The 27,928-nt window shown below is 43.6% G+C and overlaps 2 protein-coding genes across 10 annotated transcripts in view; one reads left to right on the top strand and one right to left on the bottom strand.

The window, feature by feature from the left end:
* The first annotated feature begins 223 nt into the window (after positions 1-223).
* On the top strand, positions 224-22,677 carry HMGCR (3-hydroxy-3-methylglutaryl-CoA reductase). 6 transcript variants are annotated; one of them, XM_070234669.1, is made up of 20 exons: positions 224-453; positions 5,680-5,867; positions 6,573-6,684; positions 6,973-7,060; positions 8,451-8,535; positions 9,717-9,822; positions 13,503-13,609; positions 13,717-13,833; positions 14,238-14,398; positions 14,518-14,765; positions 14,877-15,058; positions 16,113-16,307; positions 16,678-16,836; positions 16,984-17,141; positions 17,820-17,925; positions 19,680-19,850; positions 20,165-20,305; positions 20,389-20,547; positions 20,963-21,117; positions 21,261-22,677. In XM_070234669.1, the coding sequence occupies exons 2-20, from the start codon at positions 5,703-5,705 to the stop codon at positions 21,313-21,315; spliced, it is 2,670 nt and encodes an 889-aa protein (XP_070090770.1). In that variant the 5' UTR covers positions 224-453; positions 5,680-5,702; the 3' UTR covers positions 21,316-22,677. The 6 variants fall into 6 exon arrangements, with proteins under 6 accessions (XP_070090770.1, XP_070090771.1, XP_001504728.4 ...); XM_070234670.1 differs by having other exon boundaries at positions 270-453; positions 14,880-15,058; XM_001504678.6 differs by lacking the exon at positions 224-453 and adding an exon at positions 628-1,083 and having other exon boundaries at positions 14,880-15,058.
* The window catches only part of CERT1 (ceramide transporter 1), a 122,210-nt gene continuing 112,354 nt past the window's right edge, over positions 18,073-27,928 (bottom strand). For 2 of the 4 annotated variants that reach the window (XM_005599613.4, XM_070234673.1), the window contains one exon: positions 20,960-23,751. The gene's annotated coding sequence lies outside the window, so the exon portion shown is untranslated. Of the gene's footprint in view, positions 23,752-27,928 lie in introns of all 4 variants that reach the window. The other 2 variants (XM_005599614.4, XM_070234672.1) reach the window with 2 other exon arrangements.

Genomic DNA, 27,928 nt, shown 5'->3' with positions numbered 1-27,928 from the left:
AGTTAGTATTTCAACAATTAAAATAGGTAAGCATATCCAGATTGAACAGAAGATAAGCAGGGAGGTAAAAGGTATTGAGTGTGACTGAAACAATGTCAGTTACTCTTTTGGCTGAAATGTAAGGGTGACACCGGCAAGCAGTGACAGATACGCAAGAAATGTGGGGTGAGCCCATATTGGTGGTGTCCGATTCTTTAATCCAGTAGACAGCAACTCCCGACGGTTTGGCAGGCCAATGGAGTAACAGGTTGTAAGGTGGAAGCACCCAAAAGTGGAGAGATCAGTCAGGAGAGGCTATTGCACGATTTCAGGTAAGACGTAATAGAGGCCTACAGCAGGAGAAGGGCAGAGGGAATGCCGAGAATCCACAGGGTGTGACTAGTGCCCCGCACGGGAGGGGAGGAAAGAGACAGAGCGAGGCACCCCAGCGACTGGAGCCATTTACACGAACGGGTAAGTCACAAGAAGGTGTCGGCTAAGGTTTCGGATACGGGTCAGCTTGAGGTTTGGGTTGCACCTCGCTGCCTCCTTCCCTTTTTTACGTCCCTCTTTTTTCAGGGCCACCCCCACCTCCCTCCCTCTCTCTCTCCACTGGGGAATTGAGTTTTCTGTCCTCAACACGACCCTGCGTTCATCTCCAAGCTCCCGTCGTGCTCGCACGGCGGGAGGACCACAGGTCAGGGCCGGGGCTGCCGGCACCCCACCCGCGCGATCCCCTATCGCCTGCGCCCGGGCAGCCTCCACGCTGGCGCCGCCACGGCGCCCCGGCCAATAGGCAGGCCCCAGGGCTGGGCCTCGCCCGGCCATTGGCTGGCGCGGCCGTGGGGAGAGATGGTGCGGTGCGCTTCTCCGCGCCGGCGGCAGCTGTGGGCGGTTGTTAAGGCGACCGTTCGTGACGTCACGCGGTCAGGCCGGGCAGCCCCCAGCTGATTGGCTGGGCGATCGGACGATCCTTTCTTATTGGTCGCACGCTGCCGGTCCCGAGCGTGCGTCGGCTCGGGTTCCTTCCGCCCCGCGTCTCCGTGGAGTGGAGACGGGCGCAGCGCCGGCCCCTGCTTCGGTGGCCTCTAGCGAGACCGGGAGGTGAGGCGGGCGGGGGCCGAGAGGGGCGGCCGGGGTGGCGGGCGGCAGCGGGGTCGGCCGCGCTGGGGCGGGTCTCGGGCTCCGGCGCCGGCAGCCGGTGCGGCTTGGCGGGGCGGCGGCCGGGCGGCGGGGACTGCCGGAGACGCCCTTGAGGCGGCGGCCGGGCGGAGGGGTGGCGGCGCTCGCCGCGGGGTCACGGCCCCCCGTGCAGGGAGGGGGCCGGGCCGGGTGGCCTCGGAGGCCCCCCGATTGGGGCAGGGCTGGGGGCTCGGCGGGGAGCGTGCGGAGGGCCGCGCCCGGGCGTCAGCTGCCCGGCGAGGCCGGGGGGGAGCCCCGCAAACTCTGCTGACCGGCCCGGCGCCGCTGGCTGGATCTGCGTGCACGTGTCCGGGCCTTTCCAGGAGACGCGGGGTGAGAAGATGCAGAGCCAGGGTAGGGACTCGCCCAGGGACTGAAAGGATGCTGCTGCTGCTGGGTTTTTTTTTTTTTTTTTCTTGCGAAGGGCGTAGTCTCGTTGGTGCTGGTGTGCCTTAGTTCTAACCTTGCAGGGTTTCGGGATTACTTGGTTTGGGTTAGGAAGAACCTACCTTGCAGGTTCAAAAATAGAACAATTTCTGCGGGAGGAGGAGGTGGATGTGCTCCGTCCTACATGGTCGCTTGAGATATTTCAGGGCTTGAGGACATGCCTTCTTAGACTTGGTTCTGGAGGTCGTAGGAAACAGTTGTTTCCGGACCATGCTTAAATAATCGAGCTTAATATCAACATCTCACAACGGAGAGAATGTACTTTTTTGTTTGCTTGTGAATTTATTTTCCTCTCCACGCAATTAAAGACATTTTATGACTTCAGAGATTATCGAGCAAGGGCCTGGAGTGTGCTTTGGGGAGAGACTGGATTTTGCGGGCTTGCTTTGTTGTACTGTCTTTCCAGAATTTATGATGAATTTGTCAGTAAGGACAAATGGAAATTAGTAACATGAAGGTTAAAAAGTTGTGCAAAGATTACAGCATTAACCTATGGAAACGTGTGTGTGGCACAAGCATTTCAGGATGAGTGTGTATGTATGTGCACTCCGTTTATTCTTGTATTGTCTGGTTTCTGTAACCACATCTATCTATATCAGTATCTATTTAGGTTGAGCCATATGAAATTGCTGATATTTGAAATTCAGCTTTCTTTACCTACAAAAAGAGCAGTTTCATATGGTTCCACTTAATACTTGTCTTTGTGAAAGAACTTTGGAGGTCTGGCTTCCTAAGTGAGTAAAGAGGGATACGACTTACAAACAGGTAGCATGTAATAGAATTAGGTGTAGAATCCGGGTTTCCTGATTTCCAGTGCAGTAATTTTTTTTTTCTGGGTTACTGGGTTGAACAGCAGAATTCTAGATCCTGTCAGGATTAAAAATGACTCAGTATAAGACATGGTTCTTTCCTTCAAAGAAACAAAACCTATACAGCTATTACTTTAAGAACAGTGTAAGATAGTGTATAATCAAATACCGGAATGTGAACACAGGAGGAGTGCTGAGTGGGAGGAAAGAATCAGAGTATGATGCCAAAGCATCCTTTTCTGCAGTTGGCCATGGTAGGTGGTTCCTGTAGCATACTGGATTGCAGTTTGAGGATTCCTTTGAATTTGAATTATCCATTCTTTTGAAGAATCTGTGAAATATTTGCAGCATGCTTCAGTCTGAATAAGCAAGGCGTACATCACCTGTTTAACTTGATTTTTTTAAAGTACAATTTATTTTTATTGCAGCATGGCATAAATACTGTCTCTTGACTTTGCATAAGCTGTCCTGTAGCCTGCTGGTGCCACTTGCAATTGCTGATGAAGGTGCAAGACTGGATTCTATGGCATTTACATGCTTTGCATAATCACAGGGGAATGAAGAGGGCACTTGTGAGGAATAGCAATGTGTGCAATTATGGTTACTTTTGACACATTTGTACATTCGTTTGCTCAGTTTGTGTTTCCAAACAGGTAAGATTCTCTTTGGGGATGGTTCAGGGATCCTGTGTAATTCTTTTCCCGAATGTTGCAAAGATGACTTTACACCTAGGAAAGAAAGGTTGCAGAATTGACAATGCTGCCATGGAATCTTTCTGAGGGAAAACATAATGTGCCTAATGTATAATTATGCGCTAATAATGCTAAACTGATTTGTGATCAAATAGGGGTGCCTTCTTGCTTGCAGCTCAGATTTTAATTCAACTGAATTAACTTTAATAGTGAAGAATACATTGACTTGATAGAGAATAATCTGAGTTGAGGGGTGTTTTGAGGAGGGAGTGCTAGAAATCATTTTGACCTGGTTTTGAAACGTGTTTTTAGTTCGTTCGTTTTCTGGAACATTGATGCTAGTTGATCCTTTAGACTAGTTTGTAGGGTTTTGTTTTTTGTTTTAAAATATAAGAAGGAAGTTATGTGATAGAAGTTATGTGATACCATCATGAAAATCTAGCCTCTTATGAGGCTTTTGGTTTTAATGAAGTAGGGTTCAAATCTAAGATATGATTAATACTCTTTGATACTTTAAGTCCAAGTCCATGCTAATTTAACAGAAAGTATTTTTGTTATTGTTTCATTTTCCAGGGTAGTAGATATGTAACCTCTCTTCCCCACCCCATCCACCTTTTATACGTTCCCTGAATGCTCCCTGAATGCGCTGCATTCAGCTTTTAACTGGTGGGGCTAGAGGAGGGGAGTTAGATACATATCTAGGGGACTTTGAAAAAGAAAGTCATCTTTGGGTCTGTTTCAAGATGTGTCAATAAAATGCATGCTACTGTAGTTTAAGAATTTGTTTTTAATTAAGCTGGTATTTGTTGAGCAACTGCTATATGTGAGTGCAAGGTGCTGGAGGATACACTGAGGAATAGGGCTGGGGAGGAAGGTTGAAGAGGCATGAATAAGCACAAGCAGATGCCTGCCACGTTTATATATCTTAGTGACTGCCAGCCTTTTAAAATTGAGCCCCACTATAAGAAATGCCTGTTATGTTGGAAGCCAGTACCCACACTCGTAGGTGTATAGTTTCGTGAAACAAAGTTTCAAGAAGTAATACCTATCCATACTACATGTCTTTACTCACATTTTTTTCTATTTTATTTTATTAAAAAATGTTTGTTCTCACTCACAAAATTGCTTTCGTGATCTAATTGATGCAGTGAAGGGTTGTGACCTACAGTTTGAGAACCACGTATGTAGCTGCTGGCCTGGTATGGTTGAAATGTAGAGAGAACAGTGATGCAGTCAGAGAGAACACGTAGTTGTTGCTTTATTTCCTAAAAGCTACTCTTCTTTTCTTTTTTTTTTTTTTAAAGATTTTACTTTTTTCCTTTTTCTCCCCAAAGCCCCCCAGTACATAGTTGTATATTCTTCGTTGTGGGTCCTTCTAGTTGTGGTGTGTGGGACGCCGCCTCAGCGTGGCTTGATGAGCAGTGCCATGTCCGCGCCCAGGATTCGAACTGACGAAATGCTGGGCCGCTTGCAGCAGAGCGCGTGAACTTAACCACTCGGCCATGGGGTCAGCCCCTATTTTCTTTCCCTTAATCCTTTAGGTAGATTAATACTTTCTCTTCCTTAATTTGGTATCTTTTAAAATTTTGTCTTCAATAAATGAATTTCTTAGTTATTACTATAAATGTGAGATTCATCTGAGTTCTTGCTAGTGTGTCAAACAATGGGCTTAGTGTTTAAATCTTAATTTTAATTGATTTTTATGGGTAGTTAATATGCTTTACATTAGCATTAATTTTAGTGTAAGAAATAAGGCTTGCAAGTTCCTATATTAGAGACCAGTGACTATCAGTTGTTTAAAAAATCAGAATGTCAAAATCATGATTATTTAGCAGCAAACCTGGGGAGTTTAGTCGTGGTAGGCGTTAGATCCCAGTTAGCTCTGTGTTCTGTTGGGAAGCTTTGAATGCCGTAGACATCTGCTTTGCCGGCCGGCCTCTTCTCTCGGTACTGCTCTAGCATTTTGATTAGCTGTAGAAGCCTGGGGAAAGACTGTCCTCTGGTGACACAACATTGGGAAGGTTTATTTAACGTCATTTGGCTAGTGACATTGTATCGTGTGTCGGATGGAATGGAGAAGTATGATGGGCGTTGAGGAGCTTTCTGTATAAGTTGAGATCGTGGTTTACAGGAGGACGCTCTACCAGAATGTGAGGAAGGAACAGGGTGCTTATTGCATTTTCTGTCGGGGTAATTAGAAATACATGTGAATAGTTGTTTCTCACTGTGTTTTCTGCTTTATCACTCTCCTCCTTGGCTGACATATTATTTGGTTTGGTCTTAAATGCTTGAATTCATGCAACTTGTAAGAAATAACTGCTTTTAAGTTGGTTGCTAGTGAATAATAGAGGATTTAAGTGTTGTCAGTAAAAAAGTATTAACAGAGTTCTCTTATTTTAATTATACAGTTATTTTCCAGAATTTTAAGGAACACTATCAAATACTGTTATTTATACGTACAAGACATCGTGCATACAAAGCGGGGTTTTACATGACACTTTTCCTTAGGATCTTTTCCTAAAAATACAATGAGCTGTATACTAAGTGTTCTGACTTGATGTTCCTTACAGGATCCAGGGATTCAGTAGCTACAATGTTGTCAAGACTTTTCCGAATGCATGGCCTCTTTGTGGCCTCCCATCCCTGGGAAGTCATAGTGGGGACGGTGACACTGACCATCTGTATGATGTCCATGAACATGTTTACTGGCAACAATAAGATCTGTGGTTGGAATTATGAGTGTCCAAAGTTTGAAGAGGTTTGTGAAATTAATTTGATATTGACTACAGTAAATTGCATTTTCAGTTTCTAAAGAATGCCTCCTTTTAGAGACTGTAAAATCAAAAAAAGTTAATAAGTAAAATCTTTTAGTATTCATGAACGTATCTCAAATTTCCACTTAGTTATATAGTAGGGAAATGCACTGGAAATGCTTTTGTCTTTTGTACACAAATGAATGTAATTGACTTTACTTGAGAAACATAGCTTTTATAAGTGACAGTGAAAGACGATTAGCTTAACCAGTGAGTGGATTGTTTAAAAATTGGATTTAATTTTTTCCCTTTTTTGGGAGGAAGATTAGCCCTGAGCTAACATCTGCCAATCCTCCTCTTTTTTGCTGAGGAAGACTGGCCCTGAGCTAACATCTGTGCCCATCTTCCTCTACGTTATGTGTGGGATGCCTGCCACAGCATGGCTTGCCAAGCGGTGCCATGTCCGCACCCGGGATCTGAACTGGCAAACTCCAGGGCACTAAAGCGGAACATGCACACTTAACCGCTGCGCCACCGGGCCAGCCCCTGGATTTAATTTTTTATTTGCATATTTAATATTTTTCGGACTTGTTTTGTGCTTACATTTATCATAATATGTAAATTAATGATGTGTACGAAATATAAATTCTTATTTTTAATTGCTTATTTTAAAAGCTAAAGCTGTTGGAATTTTCTGTCTCTCCCAATAGGATGTTTTGAGCAGTGACATTATAATTCTGACAATAACACGATGCATAGCAATCCTGTATATTTATTTCCAGTTCCAGAATTTACGTCAGCTTGGATCAAAATATATTTTAGGTAATCATTTTGTACATTAAACTTCTTTGTGTGCTACCAGACTTTTGATTTGCTATGGAAATACACCTGTTTGTTCAAATCGTGTGTGGAAATTTATGTATTGCTTAAAGTGTGCTGCGTACATTCAGTAGTTTCCTTATTATTGGGAGTTAGTCATTCTCATATTTGAGACCTTAGTAATCTGTGGAAAATAGTGCTCTTTCTCTCACAATATTGCATGGGACTATATGTTGTTATTTGTGTAATGAAGGATCCATTTTTTCAGTTTGTTGAATTTTGTCCTTTTAGGTATTGCTGGCCTCTTCACAATTTTCTCAAGTTTTGTATTCAGTACAGTTGTCATTCATTTCCTAGATAAAGAATTGACAGGCTTGAAGTAAGTATTTAAAGCTTGAGTATACTTTTTTTCAAAATATGTTGAGAACTTTTCTTCTCTATGTTATAAAGTATTGTAATATATAAATTTCCAAATGTTTATAGAAAATATGGGGAAAATTTTTATGTAATCATTTAGCTGTTTGTATTGCCTGTTAGCGTTTCAGTATCCTTTCCCACTTCTTTTGTCCTTGAAGAAAACCTCTGAGATTGTGCTGTGTACAGTAGTGCCCCCTTATTTGTGGTTTCACTTCTCGCAGTTTCAGTTACCTGTGGTCAGTTGCAGTCTGAAAATATTAAATAAAAAATTCCAGAAATAAACGATTCCTAAGTTTTAAGTTTGGGCCATTCTAAGTAGCGTGCTAAGAATCTCTTGCCTGTCGCTCCACCCTACTCAGGATGTGGCTCATCCCTTTGTCCAGTGTATCCTTGCTGGACGTGCTGCCTGCCTGTTAGTCACTTGGCAGCCGTCTCGGTTACCCAGTCAGCTGTCGAGATGTGGCCGCACTTGTGTTCAATTCATCCTTATTTTACTTAATAACAGCCCCAAAGTGCAAGAGTAGTGATGCTGGCAATTTGGATATGCCAAAGAGAAGTTATTGTTGTCAATCTCTTACTGTGCCTAATTTATAACTTAAACGTGATCATAGGTGTGTATGTATAGGAAAAAACATAGTATATGGAGTTTGGTAGTTTCCTTGCATTCAGGCATCCGCTGCAGGTCTTGGAACGTATCCCCGCAGATAAGGAGGGACTGCTGTATACGCTCTGTAACTTCCTTATGCCTAGTAATAGTTTATCAATGTCTTTGCGTGTCCTTAATGTTAAAGTAAATTATTTCTAGTCGTTGTTTAATAGTCTCCTGTATGAATATATTGTAGTTTATTTAAGTCTCTAGGACTGGATTGTTAGGTTATTTAATTTCCTCCATTAATAGCAACTCTGTGAGGAATGCTTAGCTACATTTTTGTTCATATTCATAGTCATTCTCTTAGGATCCATTCCCAGGAGTGAGACAGTGACTGTGTAAGCTTTTAGGGCTTTTGAGTACTGTTATTGCCAATTTATTCTCCAGAAAGCTTGTTTAGTTTATGCTTCCACAAGTAGTGGCTAATGAAAAAAAATTGCATATATTCCACTTTTGTTCCCCCATACCAATTCAAGGAGACATTTTTTACTAAGGGTGATATTTTGCTGTAAAATTATCAAAGTTATATTTCTGTGTAAATATATTTACATTTTTACCATTGCACTTTTTGGTCCACAATAAGGTATATGGCCTAGAGGGTCGTGCAGTGCATGAGGAGGAAAATGTTTTGTTTTATAAAAGATTTTTTAAGCCGTATTTTTTCCTCTGTTCAATGTCCTGCATCGTCTTATTTTTTTTCCAGCGAAGCTTTGCCCTTTTTCCTGCTTCTGATTGACCTTTCCAGAGCGAGTGCTCTCGCGAAGTTTGCCCTCAGTTCCAACTCGCAGGTGAGTATTATTCCTAAGACGTGGATGTTAATAGTATTTCTTTTTTCAGTTGGTTTACATTAATAGGAAGGATTAGTAGAGTTTCTTCATAGTCCAAGATTCAGGAATTGCCCTCAGTTTCCAGTTTACTTGTCACTTTCTAAGACTGATCTTCCTAGATGCCTAGGAGCTGTCCCCATGTCCAAGAACTCGCTCGCAATTTCGTAGCTTCTGGAATTTGGAGTCTTCCCATCCTCCTTCGTGAAGGTTTCAGAAGTTAGGGTGCTATGGCTTTTGGATAAATGAGAGTGTCTACCTAGTGAAACATGGCAGCAAGCAGGACGGGATCGGATGGGAGAGGGTCTCGGGGAGAGTTATTTCCAAACCCCTGAGGCAACCTAGCATCATTTCCCATCTTCAGTTTTATCTTGGTGTTTGCCACTCACTTTAAAGAACCTCACATTTTTAACGATTTGGCATCAGAGTATCTGAGTATAAAATAGCATGTACTTCTGCCCTGATTATGTATTTGATAGATGTTTATGATCATTTGAACATGTTGACGAGGATATGATTTTGGTTTCGTAACACTGACATGGGCTCAAAAAATTTGCACCTAAGAACTTCTATCAATGTAGCCAAAATATAAAATATTGTAGGATTTAATTATGTGGGATTTAAAAGACAGGATTAGTGCACTGCGTCAAAGGAATCTTCCCAAGAAATAGCTCATTCAGTGCCAAGGGAAAGCAGGGCGCTGTGTATGTTCTTTTATTTAATCCTCTGTCTTAGTACATACTTCGCGTCTGGAATGTCTGTTAGTCTTATCGCATTGTATATTTTATTCTTTGCAAAGTAAATTAGATTTTAGTACAAGTCCTAGGATGCTCTCTGACATTTAATTTAATTAAGTAATTAATTATTTAAAATTTTTTCTTTCTTTTTTTTTTTAAAGATGGGCACCTGACCTAACAACTATTGCTAATCTCCTTTTTCTTTTTTAAAGATTTTATTTTTCCTTTTTCTCCCCAAAGCTTCCCGGTACATAGTTGCACATTTTAGTTGTGGGTCCCTCTAGTCGTGGTGTGTGGGATGCCGCCTCAGCATGGCTTGATGAACAGGGCCATGTCCATGCCCAGGATCCGCACCGGCGAAGTTGTTTTGTGCCTCATCCTCATTGATATGTTTGGTGTGTGTTTTAGGATGAAGTGAGGGAGAATATTGCCCGTGGAATGGCGGTTTTAGGTCCCACGTTCACCCTCGACGCTCTTGTAGAATGTCTTGTGATTGGAGTTGGTACCATGTCAGGTTTGTAAGCACTTTTTAATATATCTTAATATATCTTGAAATAAATTTGTAGATAAAGAGAAAAAAGAACATCTTAGATTGCAATGGTTATTCTTAAATTCTGACCTTTAAAAATGTAACATGAAGAATTTTCTGATGTGAGTATGTGGGTGTATCTGACCTTGTGCCTGTCTGCTTCAGGGAACACTCAGTAGCGGGCTACTGATTTATTTCTCACTCTTGCATCCTCTTGTTCTGTGTTCCACTCTTTTGATGACTTTGTGGTGGTTTAGTTTCTGTTTTCTTGTTTGGTTTTTAACCAAGATTGCATTACAAGGCTCCTCTGGAAAGCGCCTTCCAGCCCCTCCTGTGGCCCAGACTAAATGAGCAGTTGGGTTCCTGTGGGAGACAGTGCGCGAGCCAGGAGCTGGACAGATCTAAGTTAGGCTGTTGGAAGCTTTGATGAGTGTGCAGTACGTCTTAGCAAGTACCCGGCACTGGCCTCAGCACTTAGGGGTCTTCGTCTTTAATTGGATTGTAGAGAATTAGATGTTAAATAGAAACAGAGAACTCCATTAGAAGGCGCAAAAATTATGGCCTGGCATGGAAATTTTCCAGAATGAATATATCACGCTCTTGTCAAGCTGTCCTAACCGTTAGGACTAGATTTTATGGCTTTGTCATAAAGGCCACACCTAGTTAACCACTGTTCTAGTGTATTTCCTGGTGCCTTAGTGCCCTCAATAAGGGGCTTCATTCTTTGAGAAATAAATTATCTAACTTTTAGGAGGTAGTTGATTGTCATTATTAGTTGAGGTCTCTTCACTGGGTGTATGCTAAATATATAATATTTCTTCTGACTTTCTGAGGGTAGATTGATTTATTCAGTTATTTAATCTGTCATTCAACGAAGATTTTATTTAGCAAAGAAGATATTTTTTAAAATTATGTTTTTAAATGTGCATACCTTAAAATCTACTCTTTTGGGGTTGAGTTTTGACAAAGATGCAGTCATGTAAGCACCACCACAATCAAGAAAAATGTTTTTGATCAGGTGAAACATACCTATGTGATTTTATTCAAGCAAAAGAGTATATAAGAAGATGAAGAGGATTAGCCAGGAATTCACCCACAGTAGTGGGCCATGAAACTAAGGGTCATTCGTTTGAAACTGATGTGCAAAGTAGGATAGTGAGTTTTGTCATGATAGATCAGAGAAGTGGACAAGGGAAGGGGTTTCATTTGTGGTTGGAGAAGCCAGTTAGGAGACCTTACAGCTACACAGAAATGATGTAATTAGGGATTGGGCGCGGGGTAGGATGGAAGGACAGATTTAACACTTATTCACTAGGAAGTCAGCCTTTGGAACGCTAGTAAAAAAGGAAACGGTCTTACCTTTTTGAAAGTGTGTAGACTGGTGCTGTCCCTTTGTGTAGTAGCAAAGTGGCACGGAGAGACTGTTCTGGGACAGAGTAAGGAAGAATGCCTGCAGAACGTATGGCAGCAGGAGTGGCGTCACACGGCCGCAGATATTAGATTACTAGATAGCCATGTCCGAAAGCAGTGGTCAGTAATGGCTTCGATGGTCTCAAGTTTGAGATTATATTCAGCTACTATTTCAAATATAGATTGTTCATAATGTTATTCTTATTGTAATTTTGTATTCTCTTGAATTTCCACATTTGCGAGTAATTGCTGCAGAATTTAAAAAAAAGTACAATGTATGTTTTCTATTATTTAGTCAAATGATCTACTGTAATTCAGAAAATAAAATATAACTGAGCTTTTTTGTGTTATTCTAGTTAGCAGTTTTTATAGGAAAAGGGACTCATTTTTTTATTTCAAAGCATTGGTAAAATTAAAAATTAAGAAATAAAAAATAGGGGCTGGCCTGGTGGCATAGCACTTACCTTTGTGTGCCCCACTTCAGCAGCCCACGGTTTGCAGGTTTGGATCCTGGGCACGGAGCTAACGCCACTCGTCAAGCCACGCTGTGGCAGCAAACCACATAAAATAGAGGAAGACTGGCACGATGTTAGCTCAGCAACAGTCTTCCTCAAACAAAAAGAGGAAGACTGGCCACAGATGTTAGCTCAGGGCCAGTCTTCTTCACACAGACACACAAATAAATAAATAAAAATAAAAAACGATAAAAAGGTGAGGGATAGTTACCAAACCTTCCCAACTAACTTCTCATAATCAACTGTGTATTAGTGCTTTAAGGAATTGTGAAAATGATTTTGAAGGGTTTGATAGTTTGTGTTTTTTGTGTGTCCTTCCCTCTGCCAGCGTAAGAGTCAAAGCAAAAGTTAACAGTTTTCTATTGGTTCTTTTCCTAGAGGTTTTTTTTCTTTTCTTCCTACTGTTGTAGTTTAAATTTTATCCTAACAAATTCCAAGACACTAGTCAAATTCTCTTCCTTTTTAATGAAATTTGGTTGCGTAACATGATTTGGTTGGTCATTGTTGAAGTTTGGGGAATGAGCGTTTTGTTACACAGAAGTTTTCACCGTCGTGTTATTTGGAAATAACGTAAGAAAAGTAGTATTCCTTTGGATTAAAACCACAGTAGCCCGTCTCCCACTCTGTTCTTTGAAAAGAAAATTGGCTTCTAATTAACTTTATAGTCACAATTCCCCTCTCATCTCCATTGTCATTGCTTTGGTTGAGCTCCTCATACTCAAAAGAAACGAAGTGTTTTTATATTTAATATGATGACATCAGAACTATGTTTTATATTCAAGTTTATTCATAAAGTAGGGGAGTAGGATTTGGTAATCCCAGGTCTTTTCTAGTGTATAGTTCTGTTACCTTCTATTTGAGAAGATTACCAAATGATACCTTAAACATTTTGTAGTGCAACGTTGGTTAACTTTGAATCTTGAGTTGCATTTTTGCGTCATAATCATTTTTCAAACAGATCGATGAAATGAAGCCAAATTGTAGGAACCTCAGTAGACACCATAGAGGTTATATTCAAATCAGAGTTCAGTAGTACACATAAAAGATTTTTATGGTACTATATCAGGAGTGGTACCATTGGCAGTATGTTTTACTTTTATGAAAAGTCCTTGGTCCGCAGGTGAATTGCTTTTGTGTTAATGAGTGGGACTGGATCAGTAGTACACTTGTGGGGGGTGTTGCTCCCTTAGAGTTGCCTGTCCTTTATGTCCTTGCTTCAAAACAGTACAATCAGTCATACGTGGCTTAATGACAGGGATCTGTTCTGAGGAATGCGTCACTAGGTGATTTCGTCACTTTGCGAACATCGTGCAGCGTACTTACACACACACACGTGGTACAGCCTACACACCTAGGCTGTATGGTACACATCTTATGGGACCACCGTTGTGCATGCAGTCCGTCGTTGACCAAAACGTCGTTGTGCAGTGCATGACTGTACCGTCATTTCATAAAAGGGGATTATCAAATGTGTATTAAACACAACCACCACGCCTGGCATTGTGATGTTGGGGACATGGAAGAAGACGAGGCCTCTGCCCCTGATGGAGTTAATCCTTCTGTGGTCTCAGTCTTAGCATTACCTCTGAGTTCCTAATTCTTTTTCCAGCAGATGGCAAAGAGCTTAATATAGTAATATTTTCATGTATTTGTCCACCTATAGGAAGAGTTCTTGTGATGTATGCAGCATCAAAAATACACATACGTTACTAATGATATATTTGATTTTTCTCCAACCAGGAGTGCGTCAACTTGAAATTATGTGCTGCTTTGGCTGCATGTCTGTTCTGGCCAACTACTTTGTGTTCATGACTTTCTTCCCGGCTTGTGTGTCCTTGGTTTTAGAGGTAAGAGCGTTCTTCCTTACGGCCTTAGTAGAAGAGCAGTCTTTCTCATTAGATCCGTTCACCTAAATAAATCAGTACCTTCTAGCGAATGCTGACTTGCTTTGCAGCTGTCCCGGGAGAGCCGTGAGGGCCGTCCAATTTGGCAGCTCAGCCACTTTGCTCGAGTTTTAGAAGAGGAAGAAAATAAACCAAATCCTGTGACTCAGAGGGTGAAGATGATTATGGTAATTACGTAGTTTTCTTCTCCCTTCAGTATCTTCAGTTTCACTGTCATATTCTGCTTTTTAATTTGGGCTTTTCCTTCTTTCCTCTTATCTTTGTGCAATTTTCGCCTCTTTCACTGATGCTCCTCTTCCATTTTTTTCTTAACTTGTGTCTCATTTCTTTGAGGGCCCTGGTTTTTATTAGTCTCTCCGCTAAACAGATTTTTTAAGTTCCTCTTCTTTCTCTCTTTGGAAACTTGTTCTCTGCGATGTTTTCAGTCATTGGTCACAGAGCACGCCTGGGCTTTCTTTTCATGGTGAGGAGAGGCCATGGAAGATAGTGTCTGGTTATCCAGTTGCTAAGGATGAGAAGGTTAGGTGCCGTTGATATGCAGGGATATATAATTTTTTTAATTTTATTTCAGTCTCTAGGCTTGGTTCTTGTTCATGCTCACAGTCGCTGGATAGCTGATCCTTCTCCTCAAAACAGTACAGCAGAAAATTCTAAGGTTTCTTTAGGATTGGATGAAAACGTGTCCAAGAGAATTGAACCAAGTGTTTCCCTCTGGCAGTTTTATCTCTCCAAGTAAGTTATCTGAGACCTGCTCTATTGTATATTAATCATAGCACTCTGCTACTAAAGGTTTAGGTTGTGCCTTTTACATTTCCAAGTAATAACATTTTAATTTGCTTTCTTTTATTTAGAATGATCAGCATGGATATTGAACAAGTTATTACCCTAAGTTTAGCTCTCCTTCTGGCTGTCAAGTACATCTTCTTTGAAAAAGCGGAGACAGAATCTACACTCTCATTGAAAAACCCTATCACATCTCCGGTAGTGACCCAAAAGAAAGTCCCAGACGACTGTTGTAGACGTGAACCTGTACTGGTCACAAAGAGCCAGAAATTCCACGCGGCGGAGGAGGAGATGAGGATAAACACAGAAAGAAAAGGTGATTTCTTATTCTCTTCACTGCTCATTCTTAAAATGCTGATTTGTCAAGAAGTTGAGTCCATTTTAAAACTTTCGTTCAGTGTTGTGAGATTTCTTTTGATCTCTTCAGCAGTTGAGGTTATAAAACCCCTAGTGGCCGAAGCTGACACCTCAAACAGAGCGACGTTCGTGGTGGGCAGCTCCTCTTCACTCATTGCTTCACCGGAACTGGAGACGCAGGAACCTGAAATTGAACTTCCCCTGGAGCCTCGGCCCGACGAAGAATGTCTGCGGATCCTTGGGGATGTGGAGGTGAGGGAATAAGGCACACTCAGGGCTGACGTCTTGTAAGAAAAGGAGCACCTGCTGAGTCCCAGGCAGTGTTGTGTGGTTTACAGGTTCTGGTCTTATTGATTTATTCCCTACAACCTTGTGAGGTAGGTGGAATGATCTCCATTGTTCAGGTGAGAAAGCTGAGGCTCCAGGACGTTTAAGTGTTTCCCAAAGTAATACATCTGGAAAATGGTAACGCTGGGAGCAAGAGTCCAAGATTTACTGACTCAAGAGTCACTGCTCTAATAGAGGAAGATTGTCATGGATGTTAGCTCAGGTGAATCTTCCTCAGCAAAAAAAAAAGGGAGTTAGTGCTCTTTCTCCCTTATTGCTGTTTATCATAGAGATGAGCAACTACTGTGTTCTCATTTGTGTGTCAAAGCCTAACAAAGGTTTAACACAGAAGTGAGATTCAAAGACAGAAGAAAGTTTGTTTTTTTAAAGTATGCTTGATTTTCACGAGGAAGCTTGCTTTCCTTGCTGAGGTTTGAACAGGGTGTTCTGCTCGCCTGCCCGTGTGAGTCCACGCATGCTTTATGTAATGTGAGTGTTGTGTCCAGCTGCATCTGCTGAGTCTGGTTCATTCTTCATTTACGTGCGTCTGAGTGAGAGGAGAGTCGGGTTTGGTTTTCTTTCCTTCATTCCTGTTAACATGAGTTTGGATATCTCGGGTGTCTTGCTGTGTACAGGGTTAGCAAAACTTACAAGAGTGGGCATCAGAATCTTAATTACAGGGTTTTTTTCCTCTATGAGTCTCAGTTGCAAAATTTAGTGTTTTGGTCTTAGATTTATTTAGTTTTCACATTTTCTAAAGAATTTACTTTCATTTTGATATTCTTCTTTCTACTGAAATCATCGCCTTTGGAACCCTAAAGTCCTTCGGGTTCTCCTCTTGAAGTCCTTGTGTCTTAGCCCTATTGAGAGCATATTTCTATTAATGGTTGATTTATTACGAATCATGTGAAGTACAGTCCTTCAAGTCTTTGTCATCTCCTTTCCTGAACCCCTTCCCATTTCTTTTTAATTTCTTTAGAAAGGTGCAAAATTCCTTAGTGATGCTGAGATCATCCAATTAGTCAATGCTAAGCATATCCCAGCCTACAAATTGGAATCACTGATGGAAACCCATGAACGAGGTGTATCTATTCGTCGACAGTTACTTTCCACAAAACTTCCAGAGCCTTCTTCTCTCCAGTATCTGCCTTACAGGGACTATAACTACTCCTTGGTATGTTATTTTCTTGATTTGAGAAGGTTTGCTGTGTAGCTTTTAGGCTAGTCTTGTAGCTTTGGTCTTTAGCTTTTTAGTTTTTTTGGTGACTGGTCTTTTATATGTGCATAGTTTTACAAAACATTTTCCTTTTTAAATCATTTTACTGTAATTTTGTATTCTGCTTATGATATAGGTCATAGAAATTAAAATATTTTTCCTGTTTATAGTCATTGCTCAAACATTTTAGTATTTTGAATATTTTTAAAGAGTAAATAAATTTTGTTGAAAAATGCACTAAACAATTAAGTTGGAAGAAAGTTGTTAATGACGAGGGCTATGTATTTGCAGTAGAGATTTTCACTTGGTGCCTGACTTTACCTTGTAGGTGATGGGAGCTTGTTGTGAGAATGTTATTGGCTATATGCCCATCCCTGTTGGAGTGGCAGGACCTCTGTGCTTGGATGGAAAAGAATTTCAGGTTCCAATGGCAACCACGGAAGGTTGCCTTGTGGCCAGCACTAACAGAGGCTGCAGAGCAATAGGCGTAAGTTGGCGTCAATCTATTGGCCTGTTTTAAAATACATTCTGGGCCAGGCCATGAGAAGAGATTTGGGGACAGTCAAGAATGCTTTCTGGGACAAGCTGAAGTGTTGTCAGGATTAACGTGTGCTCCTCTCCCATACTCTGGCAGCTTGGTGGAGGTGCCAGCAGCCGAATCCTTGCAGATGGGATGACCCGCGGCCCCGTGGTACGTCTTCCCCGTGCTTGTGACTCTGCAGAAGTGAAGGCCTGGCTTGAGACACCTGAAGGGTTCACAGTGATAAAGGAGGCGTTCGACAGCACCAGCAGGTATGTGTGTGGGTTTTGGTGTGTGCACGTTTATTTCAGAACCAGTGCCCTCTTCTGTGATCACTAAATGTAAGTGTTAACATATTGCCTGCTTAAGATGACGTAAGAAAATGTCAACTTTAAATGCATTCATTCAAGATGAGTGACACTGGTGCTTGGTTGCGGGGGCAGGGGGATGTTATCCAAGTGAATACATCTTTAGAGATAAATTAGGAAAAAAATACTGTGAGGTAGTAAGTTGTGTGTTGGTTTTATAAGGCTCACTTTTAGTAGACTGTTACTTTGCCCTAGGAGAGTTTTGACTTAGAATTGCCCTTTTTAGGAAGAGATTTTGCAAGTAGAAGTAAATATTAGTATAGTAGATATACTTGGAATGTAGAAAATTAAATTTATAAAGAAGCGTAATCAGTACAAATGATAACCCCGGTATAATTCAAGCTCATATGCTTGTTTTTATTTGGACTTTTACAGTTTATGATGAAATGACTGTCTGCAGCCCTCCTTTTTTGTGGCATATACAAATAAGACAGTGTTAGTATTCTAATGTAACGTTTAGTTAAAGAAAAGTATGTATTGAATAATCTCTGTGAGCTTTCTTTTATGTGTAGGAAACTAGATTTTACGACAGCCTCCATCTTCTTAAAGAAATGTAAAAATCTTTGCCTTTTTTGTTTATAGGTTTGCGCGTCTACAGAAACTTCACACGAGTGTGGCGGGACGCAATCTTTACATCCGCTTCCAGTCCAGGTCGGGCGACGCCATGGGCATGAACATGATTTCGAAGGTGAGCACAGACAGGCTACACCAGAACGTGCTCTGACGGGAGAGGGCCCTGGGGTCGGGAGACAGGCGGGGAGCAGACCAGCTGTTTACTCCGTGCCCTCCTGGACTTTTGAATTCTGTACCATGTACATAGACTCCTTACTCAGAGTTAATTGATGGACAGATTTTTATTGAAAGGTAAGTATTGATTCCTGTAACTCATGTTCTGTAAATCCAGCGTCTCTTGACTGGCGGTGTTTGTATTGGGTGCCTTTAATTTAGACTTGGCGTTACACGTGCTCTGCGTCTGCTCAGAAGCATTGGGAAGAATCTTGCGGTTACTGCCTCAAAACTTTGTCCTGTAAACCTTGGAAGCTGACCTCTTCTAGAGACTTCAAGACTTGTGTTTAAAAGACCAAGTTTATATGTATAGTCCATTTATTTTAATTATCTACTTATAAGAAGGTTGTGTATGGCTCACATTTATTCTACTGATATTTATTATTTACCAGACACACATGTAAAATGTTAAAGTCAGCTAGGCAGGCTAGCAAAATTTATTTTGTGGTTTACCTGTATGTAAGGACCATTCAGAGAGAGAGGGTCGTGGCTTAGTGCATAAGCTTTAAAAATCGCCAATAAACAGTACAGCACTTCCTCACAAAATTAAAAATGGAATTACTGTGATCTAGCAACTCTCCTGAGTACCCACCCAAAGGAACTGGAAGCAGGGTCTCAAAGAGATATTTGTACACCCGTGTTCATGGCAGCATCAGTCACAATTGCCAAAAGGTGGAAGCAAACCCAAGTGTCCATTGACAGGTGGGTGGGCAAACCAAATGCGGTGTGGACATACCGTGGAGTGTGACTCACCTGTCCACAGAGACACGCTAATTGCGGATGCACCTTGGAGCTCACTTGCTAAGTGAAATAATCTGGTCACAAAAAGACAAATACTGTGTGATTCCCACTTGTGAGGTCCCCAGAGCAGTTAAATTCACAGAGACAGAAAGTCAGAGATGGTTGCCGGGCTGAGGAGGGGGGAGTGGGGAGGTGGTGGTGATGGTGTGGTCTCGGTTCTCCAGATGTGCAACGGTGTGAATGTGCTTCACGCTGCTGACCTGTGTGCTTGAAAATGGTTAAGACGGTCAATTCTGTGTTACATGTATTTTACCATAATTTAAAAATGTTGTAGTTGCCACTGAGTATGTTTTGGATTGTTGAAGTCTTATTTGTTAATTGAATTAATGTCACTTAGTTGGAACTCCTTGGAAGCCTTGTTTATATTGCATGTGGTGTAAACCCCAACACCTGTCTCACTGGTGTAAGATATACTTTTTTGCCTGACCTCTCTTTACAAGTTCGGTCCCTCGGGCCTTCGGGTAACAGTGTGATAACGGGAAGAGGGAGTTTATTACACACAGATCGTGAGCTGGTTACTCTCTCCAGGGACGGGACTCTAAGTACTCCCACTGAGTACTTGAGTACTCTCTAACATTCTCATCTACTTCCTGTTTGTCAGTGACTGCAAAGAACTTCATTTTCATATCTGGAAAGAAACATAAAGAATCTGTATCTGACTGAGAAATGGGTCACTGTGATGGTTAATAAAACAGCTGGTACTTTTGTGCTTGATTTCTTAGTGATATAGCTATTGTATTTGGAAATAATAGTCGTTGTATTTAGAAGTATTATTAGATACAGATAAAGCCTCTCATCTATAAATAATTTTGTGCATTTTAACATGATTACCATTTTTGTTGTTGTTGTTAATAGGGTACAGAGAAAGCACTTTCAAAACTCCACGAGTATTTCCCTGACATGCAGATTCTGGCAGTTAGCGGTAACTATTGCACTGACAAGAAACCTGCTGCCATCAACTGGATAGAGGGACGAGGAAAGTCTGTTGTTTGTGAAGCTGTCATTCCAGCCCGGGTTGTCAGAGAAGTGAGTGATGGCATGAATATTTTATTTTGTTAATCAGTAATTGGATTAAAAAGTTGGGGAAAGGGTTGTTAACATTCAAAGTAAAGTTAAGGTATGGGTGTATGTTTTATGTTAAAGATGCCCGTTCTCTCATAGCCTGTGTGTGGCATTCCCAGGAACGAACTGCACTGGTCCTCTTTTTATTGAGGACAGGGCTGGAATGGGGCCGCCTCTAAATTCCCTTGTCTTCTGGAGGTGCAGAAAGATAGATCTGGGTAACATACCCCTGAACCTTCTTGGGGAAGATGTGAAATGTGCACACCTCTGTTTTCTAGGTATTGAAAACTACTACGGAAGCTATGGTTGAGGTCAACATTAATAAGAACCTGGTGGGCTCTGCCATGGCTGGGAGCATCGGGGGCTACAATGCCCACGCGGCCAACATCGTGACTGCCATCTACATCGCCTGTGGGCAGGTGAGGGCTCCTCCCACACTTCTCTTCTCTGTTGTTCTAAGTGAGAGATGTTTATTTAATACTTTCCTTTTCACGTTTTTCAGGATGCAGCACAGAATGTTGGTAGTTCAAACTGCATTACTTTAATGGAAGCAAGTGGCCCCACAAATGAAGATCTGTATATCAGTTGCACCATGCCGTCTATAGAAATAGGAACTGTGGGTGGTGGCACCAACCTGCTCCCTCAGCAAGCCTGTTTGCAGGTATGACACATCAGGCACCTCCTCAGGCCTCGTTCTGACTCGCTGGGATTGTGTGTTTCTACCTGACACTGCCTGTCACTCACCTCCATCTTAGCTGGCCTTTTCCCTCTTCTGTTTCCACCAGCCTCCTCCAGTGTGTCCGAGTACGCATGTGCAGGCGTATGCTTAGTCAGTTGAGAAAGTAGGTTAAGAGAGAAAATGAGTGTTGTTCTCCTCTGAGTAGGTGTGCTGCCAGCCAGGTGGTGCCGGTACGTTCCCTCTGGGGTGGGCGTTGTTAGTACTGGCTCCTGTGGCACTTCCGCTGGAGTCCAGTTCTGTTCCGATGCCCCTGAAGTTGCCCTCATTTTAGTTGGTTGAGTTGGAGGCTGTTATCGTGACTTTAGGGCTGAGGGCCGCTGTGTCTCTCTGGCTGCAGATGCTGGGTGTGCAAGGAGCGTGCAAAGAGAATCCTGGGGAGAATGCGCGGCAGCTGGCCAGGATTGTGTGTGGGACAGTGATGGCTGGGGAATTGTCCCTGATGGCAGCCTTGGCAGCAGGACATCTTGTCAGAAGTCACATGATTCACAACAGGTAAGAGATACAGGTTCGTTTAACGTGTTTTCCCTGTACTTAAGGTATACAGTAGAAAAACCTACTTCTCAGATACAATAGTCCCAACTTAAAATCTGCACTCCTGACGTCATGTCTCTCTCCTTTGTCTTTTTCTGCCACAGGTCAAAGGTAAATCTACAAGGCCTCCAGGGCACTTGCACTGAGAAGGCTGCTTGAGTGGCCGCCAGCTGGGGACTGCAGCATGGGCGTGGGTTCTAAGGACTGACGTAAAATCTGATTAAAGGCTCGATGCACGGTCTGGTTGCGAATGCGTGGCCGCGGTGTGAGGCGATGCTTGGTGGGGGCTGCCACAGGGTCTGGGGCCGCCCTCAGATCCGAGCGCTCCAGGTCAGTGCCTCGCTGCAGTGCTCTCGGAGAGGTCTCGGCACGGATTTTATGCTCTCGGTCATCACAGGTCTTAATCTGTCGTCACTGTTGAGAAAATATGAGCCGGAACCCATGTTTTCCTTTGAAGAAATTCATGGGGCTTGTGGTGATCAGTGGGAGACCCCCGCCCCCCGCTGGGTTGAAAATCGATTTTTAAATTATACTGTAGCTGACAAAACTCCTGATTTCATAGTTAATTTATTACGTCTGGGTTGTAGAACTTTAAGAAATAAGAGCTAAGTTTATTTTTTGTAAATTAACCCTTCATTTGGTGCTGGTCTCTCTTGATTTCTTTTGGGGTAGCCAACGTGATTCTTCAGACGGGGACCTGCTCTCTTCGAGGGAGGAATTGCTCTTCTTCCCGAACTACAGAACAGTGTGCTTAGCAGGGCTAAGTCGTTCTCGGTCAGAAACAGGTCGCCGTGGTCCCCTGCAGGTGTCTGCTCAGAGGGGCCCACATGAGTCTGGAATGCACGTTTGTCCACAGTGGCCGTCGCGTGCCCTTCAGCCTGAGTCTTTAGGAACGAGAGTTTTGTGCTCTTTATTAAAGGTACAAGAGCCCTTCATAGTGCTTAGACAGAGGTGATTGTTTATCAGAACCATACGACTCAGTGGCCTCTCTCAGAGCCCAGAGGGTGGAAAACACAGGTTTGAAAGAAAAATACCATTTCTCTAAGCCAATTTTAATTTCTTGAAAGACACAAATTTATTTAGCTGAAAAATCTAGATAACTTTTTGTCAAGAACTGTATCAAATCTGTATATGTTGTAATAAAGCTGCTTGTGCTAGGAATTTACTGACAGTGTTCAAGGAGTCAATGAAAGTCCGCTGTGTGCTGATCAAACCCTGTAAGCGTGGGCCAGAGAAGACAGCGTTCTGGAATGCTGTCCAGGACGCCCTGGCTGGCTCGTCGAGCCTGATGAAAGGGGCCGTCAGCTTTCAGAGCCATGGAGACGCCGCGTGAATGACCCAGGAGGAGTGTACCTTGTTCCTGCGGCCAGGAGGTTGGTGACTGAAACTTCACATGGGCTCTTCGATGGGCCCGGACGAGCTCTTCGCTTCTTCAGGGGGTCAGCAGCGTTGTGGAATCTTAATTTTTTTGGATGTACCAGTTTTGTATAAATAATAAAGAACTCCTTATTTTGTATTACATCTAACGCTTCAAGTGTTGGTCTTGGAGAGCTGGGGGCGCCTCCAGAAGGTGCACTCTGGCGGACGTGCAGCAGCGCCGTGGCTGCAGGGACGGCCCCCGAGCAGCTGGTCCGCAGGACTCTTGTGAAGAGGGACCTTTCTGTTGTGGTAAAGTTTCACCTGCTTCCGTCGTGACTTTTCAGCCAGTGATGACTATTTATGTGACCTTTCCATGGAGGGGGCGGTGAAAAGTGTGTTGAGTCCTCCTCTCGGCGACCGTAACCAGTATCGTCTTGCTACATTAATGTTTTGTACATTTACTAAATTGTATACATTTTGTTATACATTTTTTCCATTTCCAGTAAATTATGAAAAGGAAGTTAATACTGAGAAGTGTAAGCAGTTTGGATTAACCCTGGGCCTGAGGCCTGGAAGCTTGAAAAGTCCGGCCAGAGTGGTGGCTAATTCACGCTAGGTGTCCCATGGTCATTTTGTCATTCTCCAACTGTACAGCGTTCACGGAAGGCTGGTATTGGATGTGCGTTAAGGTCATCATCCATATTCTTAGTGGGATTAGACTGGACTCCTTTTGGCTGTTGGGGGGTCTGAGGATTAGTTGAGAGGAGGAGAGCATAAAAGATGGGACAGCCAAAACCGCGTGGCATCGCAGGTGCGCAGTGAAGTTGTGTCGGCTGAATTAGCACAGCTTAGCATCGCCGAGGTCGGCCTCTTTACGAGCTGATTCCCATTTACTTGCAACTATTGACTATACTTCTCCTGTAGTTAGAGGTGAAAAGGTGTGTGTGAGCCACTAAGAACCAGGGCCCAGATGCAGAAAATCAGTTTGAATTTTCCCCTGAAACGATATGTGATCACCTGTGTGGTTGGCCCCCTGCAGAGTGGAGCAGGCTGGACAGGACAGTGAAGATTTTCCTCCCTTTTTCTGCTGGGGTGATGTGACGAGCAGTGAGATGCGTGTGTGGCAGGACAGGATTCTTCCTCATCTTAGGAGAGGGTAGAGGATTAAGTCCAGAGGGCACATCTCACCTTGAAGGGTCTGAGCACAGAACAGCACAACACATCAGTACAAATCCACTGTGGACAGAAGGTTGAAAGAAGAGCAGTAAATTCATTGTGGAAATTTCTTTCAAGACCAGTGTTTCTCAAGCTATCCTCCTCCTGTTCTGGACAAGAGTTGAATTTATTAATATTAAACTTTGCCGATTAGCAAATGGTTAGCAAAGATAATGGACAACCTCTACACTGGAAGCCAAGAGAAGATGGCAAATGATTAAATTTACAACGACATTTTAACAGACTCCTTTTCATCGTAACGTCCTTGGAACAAGCCCCTGACTCCTGCTTGCTTTCTTTGCCTCCTGAGCAAGTCTGAGAGCTGCTGAGGGAGGTCCGGGCACTCGCGGCTCGGGATGTGAGAAATGGCACACAGTTGCTCCCTCAGGCCAACAGGAGAGAGCCTGGTGCTAACAGCTGGAAACCGGAGGTGGAATGGAAAGGGTGCTCCGGTTCAGTGGTTCTCCCACCTGAGGTGGCAACACACTCGCCTGGGGACTTGTCAAAGTACAGGTGGCCAGGCTGCAGCCCCAGGGGTTGACTCCCTTGTTCTGTTATTTGGACTTGGTGTCTCCCCCATTGCGACCCCCTAAACACCGCTCGTCTTCAACAAATGGGACGACGGCCCCAGAGAGACTAGTTCCTTACTCCCCTCACTCTCCCAGCCCGTGGTCCCTATTCTCCCTCCCAAAGGGCCAACTAAGAGAGTGGAGGACAAGCAAAAAGCAAGGTCAGCTGACCCTTAAAGAGATTGGCCACCTTGCCCCCAACCGGAGCCCTAAAGTGGCTCCTTGTTCTTGACTTCCCTGCACTGACTGCAGCTCTGGAGCGGGACTCGAGCAGGAAGCTTATTCACCAGACCATTCCAGCCTGCGAATTCGGAAGCCAGCTGGCAGTGAGCCTGACGGCAGGGCCTCGTGCCAGCTGTTAAGGCACACAGGCACCTCCTGTGGGTTTTGTCGAGGAAACAGGAAGCAAGCAGCAGGAAGTAATCCAAAATAGAAGGGCTGCAGCCATCCGCTGCACAGGTTATGGAACTCCTTCACTTGAAATTTGAGACGACAAACAGGGCTTAGCTGATGGGGCAGGGGCAGGGGCAGGGGCAGGGGAGGGTTGAGGGAGCAGTTCCGTCCCCACTCTAAGTCAGCTGGGATTGTGAGAGTGCTGGACACACTAAAGCAGGTCCAGAGTATTAGCCCCAAATGATGTGGACGGGAGGACCTCCCAGCTCGCCTAGCCCTGCAGCTCACAGAGGAGGAGGTAGCCCAGGACCCCGCCCTCCCTGCCCATTTCAGTCTGGCCGGAGGCTATAGCTCCAAAGCTCTTACAGTGAAACCCAGTCTTGGTGCCTCAGTCTCTCCCAATCTAGCATGTAACCTGCAGGAGTCCTTTGTTCTTACACCTCTACTGCTCCTAAGAGCAAAGTACGGTCACGTCTGGACGGAGCAGCCCACGCACCCCATGGCTACAGCTCCTGCAGCAGATCTGATGCCCTCACCACAGCGCACAACCCTTGGGAGGTCGCCCAAGCTCAAAGCTGGCTGGCAGGTGCAGCCTGGGTAAATGGGATCTTGAATGGAAGGCTCTTGGGGAAAGGCCCGTCTTCCGCTTGCTCAGACAGTGCCGACCCAGGCCAGTCGAGTCCAAACCTTGAACACTCCAGCAGAAAAAGTGTTCCACACACACCTCCAATAAAAGTGTACTTTTTGATAATTATATTGAATTATGTACATTATCAAGTAACTGAAATGATAAAAATATACAAAAATTGATTTTTCTGTACTCCAGTGGTAAATCTTGCCCACATTTTTCCAAAGAGAAAATAATAGTCATTTACAAAGGAGGAGGACAGCAGTGTGGAGGGAGCTGGGAATCCAGAGCCCTCCATTCTCATCGTGGCTTTGCCGCTAACCAGTGGTGAGAGCTTAGGTTATTCGCTTCATGTCTCGTCTCCTTAGTTTCCTTATTCGTAAAGCGAGGCAGTCGCATTAGCTGGCTTCCAAGGCCTCATCTAGCTCTATACATTTCTCTGAAATGCTGTATTTGTTCTCTCCTATGTATACATACAAGATCATTCTATTATCCAAAGATGGAAACATGAAGCATTTTCTAGTGTTGCGATATGGATCTCAGGTGCATCTAGTTTGGGCAACAGCCTAGCACCTTCCACAGAGCACCAGAGGGGTTCTCAGCACAAGTGGCTTAGCCAGTCGCCTCCCTTTCCATCTTGTCTCCTCAGCAGCTGCCCAGCCAATTCTGCTGAACTCTTTGCAGCCCAGACCCCTGTGGGCTGCCCCGGCACTTGCTTGACGATTCCTTGCACGTCTGCCACTATCCCTGGCTGGGAGATTTGAATCTCCCTATAAAGCTGCTGTTTTAGGGGAAAAGGGGATAATGGTGTCCCTCTTACTTTCGTGCTTAACGTGCTTCCTGGACAGCTTCTCCCTCTCCTCCTTTTATCCCTTCTGTTTTCAGTACCCTCTCACGGAAGTTAAAGCCCTCTTCCCCTTTCAGCTCCATTTGCTCCTTCTTTTCACAACTTATCCATTTTTTTCACGACTTAATTTGCTGACTCAAACATATGTTGTATTGAAACTGCTGGTTTTCATGAGGCCTTGTGTTCCAAGGCTTGCAAGCCAGTGGGGCTGATGGGCTAGCATCTAGCTTATCAGCAGAACCGCTAGACTGAAAGAACAAGCAACGGCATAGTAGTGAGGTCGTCCGAGTACGAAGGGAAAAGCACATTCGGGAGAACTAAAGAGGAAGAGCTGACAGGCTGGTACACTTAAGGTCAGAAATGGGAGCCCTGAAGTAGGTTTTGGAGGTTGACTAAAGGGAGGAGAGAGAGAAGTTCCTTAGAAGGTAAGCATGGAGTACTGAGTGACGGGGAGTAAGTCCCCCTGGTTGGGATGACTTATTTGTAGAGAGGACCATGGTGGGTCAGGCGGGCGACGGGGTAAGGCCAGACTCCTAAAAGATACCTTGGACATCAGACTGAAGTCAAGGGGTTGGACTCAGTCCTGGAGATAAGGGTACTATTAAAGCCCATTTAGCAAAAGGCATAATGTATTGAAGGATAATTTGATGGTGGCAGGGGGAGGAACTGAATATAAGGGAAAAGGCAAAGAGATCTCTTAGGAGACTCATCTCTCCACTGATTCCCCAGCTCTGAACTCATCCCCGCTTCCGCTAGTATTTTATAAGCATGGGACTGACTGTGGGCGGCCCCAGTTTGAGACACTATCATTTCCCCTTCTCAAGTTGTAAAAACTATCCTTATTTCCCCTCCCCATTGCCCACACTGGCATGGGAATTACAAGTAACAACATCATTAACAGTTGGCTTACTCCACAGCCAAACAACACCAGGCACCAAGTCCCACTGAGTTTGCTGGTAGAATGGAGATGGAACTACTTCGTGCAGGCTTCCAGGTTTCCCGGAACTGCCTCTGCCTCTCTTCCCAGTTTTCTCCCTTATTCGACATATCCCCGCAGGCTGACCCCTAGACAAGCCAAGTGACTTACAGTTTGGTTCAAAGCCCCATATTAGCATCCTGCTTGTCATTATCCCTGTGTCTTACCCATCTTCACATCTCTAACACTCAAAGGACAGCTCCTAGTACCTATTTATGGTTGACTAAATAATTTCTTACATTGGCATAGTGCTTTAAAGTTTTCAAAGCATTTTAAATACATTATCTCACTCTTCCCCAAACAAGCCTGTGATACAGCCACGGTAGGTGATTTTGTATTACTTTATAAAAGAGAAAAATAAACTGAGACACTGAAAGGCTTGGCAACATCAAAGCTGTTCAAGTGAGAGCGCCAGAAAAACTCGGGTCTTCTGGCTTCTAAGTCTCATCCCCTTTCAGCATGTTGAATAACATGGTACTCAGGAACATGGAGACAAATTCACTTAGAAATAACAGAAAAATCTATCGGATGTTAGGAATGAAAAGTCAAAGCACAAACCGTAAACTAAACTGCGGTTTTAAATTAAAGTGAGAAATCTGCAGGGTAGCACAGCTTACCAATTACTTTGGTGCTATCAGACAGCATGCAGAGAAGTTGGCAAACTTGTTAAAATACAGCAACAACCCATTTCCTATCCACCTTTGAGAACTGAGAACCAAGAATCAAACAGGACTTGTGCATCTCAAATGTGGCTAAGCCCATCGTTTAATGCCTTTTATTCACAG

This window comes from Equus caballus, chromosome 14, assembly GCF_041296265.1.
Source record: "Equus caballus isolate H_3958 breed thoroughbred chromosome 14, TB-T2T, whole genome shotgun sequence".
Lineage (NCBI taxonomy): Eukaryota > Metazoa > Chordata > Mammalia > Perissodactyla > Equidae > Equus > Equus caballus.
Note: the sequence above shows the minus strand (reverse complement) of the source record. Positions and strands in the feature narration are given on the sequence as shown.